At 30.8% G+C, this 11,763-nt stretch overlaps 2 protein-coding genes across 2 annotated transcripts; one reads left to right on the top strand and one right to left on the bottom strand.

The window, feature by feature from the left end:
• Positions 1–1,185: 1,185 nt before the first annotated feature.
• LOC106775577 (cationic peroxidase 2-like) lies at positions 1,186–2,336 on the bottom strand. Its single transcript, XM_014662722.1, has 3 exons — positions 1,935–2,336; positions 1,662–1,824; positions 1,186–1,589 (listed from the first exon to the last, which is right to left on the bottom strand). Exons 1-3 carry the CDS (start codon positions 2,334–2,336, stop codon positions 1,186–1,188), a joined length of 969 nt encoding a protein of 322 aa, XP_014518208.1.
• Positions 2,337–7,314: 4,978 nt separating this feature from the next.
• On the top strand, positions 7,315–9,055 carry LOC106775477 (soyasaponin III rhamnosyltransferase). Its single transcript, XM_014662603.2, has one exon. The coding sequence runs from the start codon at positions 7,500–7,502 to the stop codon at positions 8,919–8,921; it is 1,422 nt and encodes a 473-aa protein (XP_014518089.1). The 5' UTR covers positions 7,315–7,499; the 3' UTR covers positions 8,922–9,055.
• Positions 9,056–11,763: the final 2,708 nt, after the last annotated feature.

The raw sequence follows: 11,763 nt of genomic DNA, 5'->3' as shown, positions 1-11,763 counted from the left end.
TATATATATATATATATATATATATATATATATATATATATATATATATATATATATATATATATATATATATAATAAAATATTTAAGATTTGATGGATTATCTTTAAAATGGATTTAGTATTTTTTATATTTTATAATAATTATTTATTCGTATACTACAATAGTATATATTAAATATAGAAGCATTAACCCTCTTTTAATATAAAAAGAATATAACTTAAATAAAATACTAAGATATAATTTAAAAAATAGATATTTCAAAAATATTTTATTTTAATATATTTTTTGAAACAATACTTACTTTTTATTAAGATTTGATAATAATTTTTCTTTTAATTAATTTAATTATTTTTTAACTTTAATTTATATTTTTAAAAATTGTTTTACATCAAACTATTCTTAAAAATGATTTTTTAAACATAAATTAGAAATTTTTATTTTATTTATAAACCGGTCAAATCAATTATTATTTCTGAACTTTATTTTTCTCTCTTTTTTCTATTCTTTAATACGAAGAAACCATTTGTTAATTAGCTTTTGTTTGAATTTTGGCTACCAAATTTGCATCAATTGGCCTTCATATATTCTCGAGAAAGGGAAAATGATTTTTTTTTATAAATTAATTGATTTAAATGATATAAAATAGAGACAACGAATTACTTTTTTCAATCGGAAAATGATATTTTAACACCATTTTTTGACACTATTTTGACACTGCACATGTGTCAAAATGTGATTGGACGATTTCAAATTAAAAAAGTTGAGACAGGGTACAGGGGTATGTTTGGAAGAAAAAAACCAAAGTTTGTTTTTTAATTTGAAATCGTCCAACCACATTTTGACACGTGTACAGTGTCAAAATGGTCTAAAAAAATGGTGTTAAAATTTTATTTTCCTTTTCAAAAATAATTGTTCTTTCTCACACTGACTTTTCTTGTTTTGCCTAAATATTATACACATGCAGATTTTTTATTTTAATCTTTAATCAGTGTAAAAGAAAATTAAATACTTAAATTCATGAGGTATTGGTACAAATGTGTTACTGGAATATTGTTACTTCAGCCTAATGACTTTTATTTCATAATTAATTGATTAGGCATCCAATAATAAAAACTAAATAGGTTTCTTTTTGTCTTGTTAATATCTATATAAATCTACGAGAAGAAGGTAGTAGTCATAGGTAGCTAGTTAATGGCAGAACATATGGTGCGAATTTCACTATCAGAACCCGTTTTCAGCTCAGTGTTGCCCATCTTCACCACAGACTTTGCAAAGTCCGATTTGAAACGTAAGGCTGAGTCGGAGTACGCTTCCACAAATGTCTTTGTGGAAGCATCAGTCCAAAGCAATTGATCAGACTGCAAAATTCCACGTCCGTTCTTCAAATTTTTAAAGTAAGATCTATCAACTTCGAATTCACTGCCTGTATCCAATGCAACACGGTTTTGAGCACCTGTATTTTGGGGGCACTGTGCCCGTAGTGTGGGAAGAAATGTAGGGTCGATGGAAGGGTCAGGACCATTTTCAGTAAAGTTGTACAGTCTGTGCCTGAAGAACAGGCAAGCTGTTGTACCAATTGTATGTCCACCTGCATACCAAAATACTCATCGTTAACTCTATCATTTGTGTATAAGATTGTATTCACAGTTTACAATAGTACCAGAAAGGACGACGAGGTCTTGCGTGTTGAGACCCTTTGCTGCAAACTTCTGCGTCAGAATAGCAACAGAGTCGAAAGGAGAAGGCAAGTTATTCGCTTCTGAAGCCTGTGATATGCGTCCATCTCTACGTCCAGTAGGCACTTTCCAACTCGGTCCATCACTCTGCCATGCAAAATATATATACACAAAATCATCACATGCACATAAACAATTAATGTAATTAATAACAAGGTCATGAACATCATGAGATTGATAGATTTTGAGTTAATTACAAGGTCGACAGAATCACGAGTTGCAAGAGCAAGAATGTCAGCACATGACACAACGCCGGGGCATACAGCCTCGAGCTGTGTCTTAGCATCATTAATAACCTCAAATCCTTTTAAACTAAGGTTTGGCAATGCTGTTCTCTCAGTTTGAGGACCCTCGATGAGAACGGAAGCATCACAACCTTGCACGAAGCAATCATGGAAGTGCAACCGAAGCAACCCTGCTGCCAAACTAGGATCGGACTTAAGATGGTCTCGAACAGTGGACTTAACGATGGACTCAGCGCGGGGACACGTGCGGGAATAGAACCCCACACGTGTCTTTTGCCCACTAACTCCTACTGTGTTCACAATAGTCAAACCAAGCAAAGTAAACATTAGAGAGTTTAAACTTCGTCCCTCCATTTTTGTGACGAAATGAAGACTTCCAAAGTGAAATGTAAACGATTAATTTCTTTAGGAAAGTTGCTGAATGTGTGGAATACATTGTCATGAGAAGGTGGTATTTATAAGAATCGTTTGCTCAAATTTTTAAGATAATTAAGTAGGGATGAGACAAGTTGATACTTAGTTGAATTTCTCAAATTATAAAACATAAAATATCCTTTTACTTTGTAACGTAGATTGAATGAAGTGATTAAATCATATATTTGAATAGAGTTAATAGACACATTTTTCTATTGTTGTCTTCTTTATCCTCATATCTATAAATTTTCTATTTCAAGTTTTTCAAGTCTAAGTTGGGTGGGATGATATTGTAAAAGACATTCTGACACTTAAGTAAATGATTTTATGTGATAATATAGATAATATAGAGAGTAAGTACTCAGACTTGGTTAGGGAAACTCAATGAAAACTTGCTTATTTTTGCATCCTAGCCTTTTATTTGTAAGTTATTAACTACTATAGGTTCAACAAAATGATCTTACCTTTAATTGCGATATATTACTTATAAACAGTTTATTTATTCTACAATCAATTATCAAAATCTTTAATCATTTTATTATTAATTTATTAATTATTTATTTGTTTAATGATAATAACTTAAACGGTGACTTAACATTAACAACTTAAAGTTGGTATAACATTTGATTTGTTTTCACGGTTGACAAATGTAATATATTGAATAATTACATATGTTAACATATCTCTATACCATACACGATCATTAACCTACTAATTCAACGTTTTCATTGGATTATTGATCAAATTGTAAGTATTTTTTATTTCTTTTAATGGAAAACTAAAATATATAGCAAGGGAGATTGACTCGTAAAGTTCAATGAAAATGACGTCATTTGTACCAAGTTGCTCATATAAAGACTCGTTACGAATAGTTTATGTATAGATATCAATTTATAGAAAAAATAATTTCAGTTTTTTCATATTCTTCTTATGAAAATAGTACTCCAAGCCTGAACTTAATTAATCTATTAAGAAATATGTGAAACTCCAAAGTCAGCTTATTAATTTATTGAAAGTCAACATTTCTAAATATATTTTATTTAGAAACACATTTTTTTTTTATCAATATAAATTTTAAAATCTATTAAATATATCAATAATTTAAAATGTTTATTATTAATCGATTTGTCCGAAAGATAAATTTATCGAAGATTGACAAATTTTTTACCCAAATAGCTCATATCCAATTCCACATTAAAGCAAATATTTTCTTTTTTCATCTCTGAACATAAAATTTTAAATTTTTTTTTATCTTCTTCCATGAATAACCCACTATCACTAGAACAAAGATAAAAAAAATGAAACTGGTATATTACTTTTTTATAAATTGATTATATTTTGCCAATAATTTACTTTTTAAGCCATAATCGATTATCAAGAACTGTTAATTATGTTGGCCTGTGTCTTTCTTATGTTTTACTTTCAGAGTAATAATAAAAAAATGCTACTAACAAAGAAATACGAATAATAATTTAAATTTATTTACCTCAAACTAAAAATATATAAAAACGAACACACTTCTCTTATTTTTTTAATTATATTTCAACTAATTATTTTTGTCTTCTTATTTTCATTTTTCTTATGTGCTTTCCCTCTCTCTTTTTCTTTTTTTCTGCCTAACCTTAGGGAAATCCAAAATTTTCCATTACTGATTAATTAGCTATTTGATACGGCATTGTATCCAAGAGGGAAAACAAGAGGGACTTGTGATTTTTCTGCACTCTCTAAAACAGCATTTAACTATTGCTGTACTTTCTTTTTCTAATTGCCAAGTTGAATGTAATATAGTTTAAGAATAAAAAAAACTTACATATAAAGTAATATAGAAACAAAAATTTATGAAAAAAATATATTTAATCCTAAAATAAAACATAAAAATTTTAGAAAAAAAAATAAAAATAATTTATTCAATAGTGAGTAAATAAACTTGTTTTTTTTCGATATTATCTGAAATACATATTCGTTTTAATGAAAATTTTCATATTAATTGGATATCGGTACAGGTATAAGTAAGAGTAACACTTGATTTTTTTATCAATTAGATACAGGTATGAGTATCAATATGTAAATGTATATTCTATCTCCGTATTCATATACCCACCGTATTAATCATCTATGTTCTTATTCTTACTTTTCTTTAAATCATTAAATTCTCATAATTTGTTAAGTCATATATAATATTTGATTTAATTATTTTTACTTATTTTTAATACTTTTATTTCATTATTTTTATCATGTAATACTAATTTGATGAATTTTTATATTTTCTAAGTCATTTGTAATTTTATCATCACGATTATATTAAATCAATTCATTTATTGTGAAATAATAATTTAATGTTATTGTCATCAATTTTATTTATCATCACTAACACATTGAATTTAAAAAATATAAAATTTGTGAAATTTTAATTACTATTAGTTTAATCTTATTGACTTTTTTTTATTCGTAATTTATGATTCCTGCACACAAATATCTTGTTACTGACTTTTTTTTTCTGGATGAAATTCAAATTAATAACATTTACTTCAAAGTTATTCATAGTCAGATTTTTGGTTCCTGGTTAACTTCTTATTGTCAATGTGCTAGCCTCGTACTTAATTTTTCATGTGTATATTATAATTTTTGTTTGTACCTTTGATTTATTGTTTTAATATTCTAATTAGGTTTATTCTCAATCGACAATTTAAGGGATAGATTGTATTTTTTTTTAAAGACTGAAATTTTATTATATTTTTATTTTTAAAAAAATTTATATAAGGTCTTGACTCTTGAGAAATATAGACTATTAAACATGATAGTAAAAATACATTTATGATTTCACACACATGATATATTACATTGTTACGTAGTCAAACAAAATAAATATATCTTTCAAAGAACATCTCAAACTAGAATTTATCACTTACATCCTCAGTACGAAATGAAAAATTGTTTTAATTCTATACGTAGATATAATCAGTGAATAAGACTTTTTTAATATAGTCAAGACATATAATAACAATTTTAATCTTATAAATATATATATATATATATATATAAATGAAACTTGCCAATTTTTTCATACAAGGCTGCATAAATGAAATTAAACACAGCCTATGAAGCCATCGAATATTGTAAAGGCTCTTATTTTCACGTCGGCTTGTACTTTCTGCACGCCTACAATTTCTATGGGCACCTCCAAATTTTCGAAATGATATTTTATTTTATGTAGAAGTAACTCTTTGAATTATGTATTTTTAAAAGCGTATAAAGTAATTTCTGGAAAATAAAAAACATCAATAAATTTTCACCCACGTTTAAAAGGAAAAATATGTTTTAAGTGATAAAATTAAACACTGCATAAAAAAAATCTTATAAACCTCATATTTCAAGTTTTTGAACTAATCTTTGCTGATGTATTCCTAAAATAAATATCTGGATTATGGAAGGAGCAACTACAGTGATGGCAGATTTTTGATCAAGAAGCGACGAGAGCAGTGGTGTGATAGAATAGAACAGCATAATTAAGATTCTTCAATTATTTTAAAGGTTAAACTTTTGATGTTTTCTTTTTAAAGTTGTCGATTTTTTGTCAATAATCCCCATATACAAAGACAAAAGTGTGCTTCTTTCATGTCTTTACGCATAGTAACATAAACGTGGTTTTAATGCATAACAAAACAAACCCACGCATCCAATTGAATTACTCTTTTTAATGTATTTTCAACTATAAGGTTATTTGTCTGGAGAAAAAAAATTTCTTTCACAATGGCCCTGATGGTCTCAATGGCCTCTCAGATTTCCACTTTGAGGCCATTCCTGATGGTTTGTGTGACTCTACCAGAAAGAATGCAACCTTATCTCAAAACTTAATCATTCTCATCATACTCCTCCAGTAACTTTCATTTTATCAGATGGTGTCATGTCCTTCACACTCAAAGCTTCTCAGCAATTTGGGTTACCCAACATATTCTTTTGGACTCACAGTGCTTCTGCTGTCATGAGCTACGAACAATGCAAGAATCTCATGGAAAGAGGCCTCACACACACCACTTAAAGGTGGGAACCATACAATATTCTTCACTTTAACTTTATTCTAATTAATTAGCATTAAAATATCTATATATTATTTTTCGTTATGGTCTTGTTTTTCAGATGCAAGCTATTTGACTAATGGGCATCTAGACACTGTCATAGACTGGATACCTGACATGAAGGATATCACTCTGAGGTATCTTCCTGACATCTATCGCACCAGAGATCAAAATGATATACTTTTGGACTTTGTGGCATAACAGACCGAAGCAACTTCAAGAGCTTCCGCAGTTATTCTTCAAACTTTTGATGCCTTGGAGCATGATGTGCTGGAAGCACTCTCCACGATGTTTCCCAAACTATACACCATAGGCCCTCTGGACTATTCTGATGGATGCTGTTCACTGTTTGAATGCTCTACTTTTTCGATTGGCAGAGACTATTCTTGCTTGGACTATCTCCAAAAATTTACAACGGTCCTATTTTCTTGTTACATTCCTTCATAACCTCTTAGAAAAAAAAAAGAAGCAATCTTTGCAGTGGTTTAATTGCAATATGAATCGCGTGGAAGAGGCATCTTAGGTCCTATTTATTCTCTTTTCTTTGCATTTTTTAAAAGAATAAAAACATGAGGTCCACGTTTTTTTTTATCTATTTTCTTTTCTGCTCTACCAAATGATCCAGTCTTCTTTACCTTTGTCATCTTTTGATTACATGCAAAATCATTATATATACTTATATTATACATTAGTATAAAATATTTAACATAAAAAATAAGATTTTGTCTTCATTTGCTAGCCTTTTTTTTTGTCTGTGCATTTTATACAACTCAAAGAACAAGTCATTTGGATCTGAAAATCAAATGCGCTATATTATAAGAGCATGCATTTTTTGTGGGAAGAATGAATCTCTCCATTTTTGTTTTATGGAGAATAAGACCATGCGCGATACGAAGGGGAATAAAATAAAAGCTGCGTGCTTCTCATGGTTGTACAGTCTTTTTCATTTCCCTTAGATTCATTTCTGACCATATAAAACACAACGCAGATACCATCTCTTCCTCGAACAGAGAAAAAAAGGGTAGAGATGGATCACACAGTTTCAGATTCTGATAAGCCTCTTCATGTTGTGATGTTCCCATGGCTAGCCATGGGTCACGTATACCCCTGCTTCGAGGTTTCCAAGATCCTTGCACAAAAGGGTCACTATACCACTCTGGTATCCACCCCTAAGATCATAGATCGCTTACCAAAACTCCCTCAAACCTTAACACCATTTGTTACGCTAACCAAATTGCCCCTGTCTCCCCACACCGACCAAAACCATCTCCCACAAGATGCTGACTCTACAATGGACATTCCCTCCGACAAACTCTATTACCTCAAATTAGCCTACGATGCTCTCCAACAACCTATGGCTCAACTACTCAAAACTTCAAATCCTGATTGGGTTTTCTATGATTTTGCAGCCAGCTGGATACCCCAACTGGCCAAAAGCCTCCACATTCCCTGTGCCTATTTCAGTCCCTGCCCTGCCTGGAGCATATGCTTCTTTGACACACCAAAACAACAACTTGGTGAAGCTGCTGCCGACCGACCAAACCCCGAAGACTACTATGGCCCTCCCAAGTGGGTTCCTTTCCCCACAAATATCGGCCTAAGACCGTATGAGGTGAGGAAGTTGTTAGAAGATGTCAAAGTTAACGAGACCGGTGCCTCCCCTGTTTTTGATCTGAATGAGGCAAATTCTGGTTGTGACATGTTTGTCATCAGAAGCTCAAGAGATCTTGAGCAAGAATGGTTAGATTATCTGGCCGAGTTTTACCACAAGCCTGTGGTTCCTGTGGGGTTGCTTCCACCGATGCAAGTAATGGATTCTGAAGAGGGAGACAATAGCCCTGATTGGCTTAAAATAAAGGCGTGGTTAGAGACCCAGAAAGGGTCATCAGTGGTGTACATTGCATTTGGGAGTGAGGTGAAACTGAGCGAAGAAAAGCTCACTGAATTGGGTCTTGGCATTGAGCTTTCTGGTTTGCCTTTCTTCTGGGTTCTGAGGAAGGGGTCAGTTGAGCTGCTGCCAGATGGGTTTGAGGATCGGACGAAAGATCGTGGGGTTGTGTGGAAAACATGGGCACCCCAGCCTAAGATCTTGGCTCATAGCTCGGTTGGAGGTTGCTTGACTCACTGTGGTTCTGGTTCAATGATCGAAAATCTCTACTTTGGGCACGTCCTTGTGATGTTGCCCTTCTTACTAGACCAAGCATTGTATTCAAGAGTGATGGAAGAGAAGAAAGTGGGAATCGAGATTCCAAGAAACCCGCAAGATGGATCGTTCACAAGGAGCTCCGTGGCGAAGGCATTGAAATTGGCAATGGTGGACAATGAGGGAAGTGTTTACAGGAAAAATGCTAAGGAGATAGGCAAGAAATTTAGCAACAAAGACCTCCATAACCAATACATTCAAGATTTCATTGTCTCCCTTCAAAATTCAAGTATACAGAGCAAGTAAATGGATATGTATTTCATAATTTTAGCTACCACAGCTCTTTCTCCTTACCTAAACTTCACAATTTTCTTTCTTTTCAAATAAACTAATTCAGTTAAGTTAAGCCATATTATTATATACAATCACTTACGATTAAGTAACTAATTGATTATTTAAGACTTTTTGAAAAGTTTCAGTCTTTAAGAAATAATCAACTAAAATTCTCTTAAACAGAATCCCCGTAAAAAACCACTACCTTTATCTCTTACTTAAATAATATATATGTCAACACAAAAACTATCAAGCTGCATACTTCAATTTAAATCAGAGTATCTCAAATTTAAATCACAAAATCCTACAAACTAAAGTTCACCCTCCAAAAAGGAGAATCAATCAAATTGCCTATTTGTTCAATAAAAATTATTTAAATTCTAAATTTTGAAATTGTGTTTTTATTCATTGTTGTGATATTTCGATCTCAATTAATTAACCAAATTTGATTTCCAAAAATATATCATTGTTTCGAAACTAAAAACCTACATAAAAATGTTATCACTAAAAAAATTAGCATATATATAATATTAATTATTATTCATTATAATTACCATCTATCTTATATTTATTATTATTTGGTCCCTTTTTTTAGGGTTTGGTTCAAAATAATCCTACCTTTGAAAAAAGTTCATTAAGGTCCTATATTTCATTAAAAATTGTTGATATGCTAGGATGGTCAAACGTTGAGGAGCTATTTAAAACGAAGCTTTTGTGGCTCTGTGATGTCATTTAAATATGTAAATACTCAAGATAAAAATAAAAAACCCTTACCCTTATCTGATTACGCCATCTCTGGGTTTTCGTTGCTTTGAAAGTGGTGGTTTCTGGTCATTGTACTGCTCATTCTACTGTTGATTCCTTGAAGGTGCAAGTGGAACTTCGTACTAAGGTGAGATAAGGGGTCATTATCTCAGCCTAATTAGTTGATGTTGTTGATATTTTATTTGGGGGTTAGGGTTTAATTTGTTTTTGTGTTAAATAGGTATTTTCATCGATTGACTTTGATTTTGGGGATATAAAAAGTTGTTTTTTATTTTCATTGATTTCCCTCTGCTGCCATGTTTTCCACCAAGACTGCATCGACCTCTGCTCTCACAAACCCGACGAGGGTGTTGTTTCTTCAGCCAGTGGCGAGATACGTGTTGATGTGAGAGAAGAAGAAAGCCTTGATTGTGGTCGTGAACATGTTTGTGATAACATTCAAGATCAACAACAACATGAACAACACGAGGAACAAACTGAACCTGAACGTAGTCGTGGCCTAGGATAGGAACATGAGGTGGTTGATGCACACGAGGAACAAATGTTTGTACGGTCTAATTCCACCAGACACTCCATAGTTATGATTAGAGGGGAGGGGGATGATGAGGGAAAGAACGACGATGACAAGTACACGTTGAGATTGCCGGAGCATGTTTTGAGAGTGAACAGTAAACATAATTCTACGAGGAGCTGTGCGAATTTTAAGGATATGACCAAGCTTGATGCTCCTCTACCTTGCAGTAATTGTGGGTTTGTTCAACCCCCATCACCTAGTTGTTCCTCCTCCCCAACTCATACTCAGAGACCTTAAATACTGCATCTTAAATTTTAGAGTTTTCTCTTCTGTTTTTTAAGCTTTTGCTGCATGTAATTTGATATAGAAGGCAATAGTTTGAGATAGATAGGCATTGTGCATTATGGTAAGCGATATATTCCTGAGTTGGAAGGTTTTTATGTGTTTCTGTCTTTGATCAAAACTAGGATATCTGGTTTTTGCAAAGTTGGGAGTCTTTTTAGTAAAATAACTTCCTCCATGGATGAAGGAAAACAACACCATTTATCCTACTCTTGCTTATACCTTTTGAAAGTCGCCATGCTTCTGCTAAGAAAATCTTCCAAACTACATTATGGGAAGAGTTTTTTACTTTAACCTTTTTTATGTCATTTTTTATTTTTATCTTAAGTATTTACATATTTAAATGACATCACAGAACCACATAAACTTTGTTTTAAACAACTCATCAATGTTTGACCACACTAGAATCTGCACAGTTATAATTTTAACGTCGTCTGTCAAAAGGACAGGACGGTATTGAACATTTTTTATTAAAATATGAGACTTTAATGAACTTTTTTCAAAAATGAGATTATTTTAAACCAAACTCAAAAAAAAAAAAAACCAAATGATATATTATATCTTATTATTTTTTATATTGTTATTTTACTAACTCAAGTATCAAAAGTCCTTTTCCAAATGAGTCCTCACTTAATACTTTATGCTGGACAACTTTATTTAACTATTAGTGTTCGAATAACTCTATGAATTCAATTGTTTGTCTAGATAAACTTTGTTTCTCAATAAAAACAATCTAATGATTCAAATAAAACATTATAAATGAGTTTGATAAAAAAAAAAATCAATAGTATATATTAGTCCTGAACATATTTTCAAGAGAAATAAAAAATCATAAACTTAAAGATAATAAATTTACGACAAAATTAAATACACAATTAATAAAATATAAAACAAAATACAGATTTTACAATTAATTTATATTATTATACTTTATTTTTAAAATATTAATATATTTGAATGAGTTATGAAAATTGTGATTGAATATATATATATATATATATATATATATATATATATATATAAATTTTTTAAATTATAGGTTTCTTTTCAATTTTATAATGTATAATTTTTTTTTGTTTAATATATGAATTATTGTGATTTTAATTTTACCTACTTGCAATATTGATAAACATAAAATTAATTATACGGAATAAAACATCAATTATGAATAAATTATGCTTTGAAAGATATTAT

Source organism: Vigna radiata, chromosome 10 (assembly GCF_000741045.1).
Source record: "Vigna radiata var. radiata cultivar VC1973A chromosome 10, Vradiata_ver6, whole genome shotgun sequence".
Classification (NCBI taxonomy): Eukaryota; Viridiplantae; Streptophyta; class Magnoliopsida; order Fabales; family Fabaceae; genus Vigna; species Vigna radiata.
This window is presented reverse-complemented; position numbering and strand designations above follow the sequence as displayed.

Coding starts and splice junctions, on each gene's coding strand:
- LOC106775577 (XM_014662722.1), bottom strand. CDS start 2,336: ATGGAGGGACGAAGTTTAAACTCTCTAATGTTTACTTTGCTTGGTTTG. Junction 1,825..1,934: donor CTCGTGATTCTGTCGACCTT/GTAATTAACTCA, acceptor TTTGCATGGCAG/AGTGATGGACCGAGTTGGAA. Junction 1,590..1,661: donor AGACCTCGTCGTCCTTTCTG/GTACTATTGTAA, acceptor TTTGGTATGCAG/GTGGACATACAATTGGTACA.
- LOC106775477 (XM_014662603.2), top strand. CDS start 7,500: ATGGATCACACAGTTTCAGATTCTGATAAGCCTCTTCATGTTGTGATG.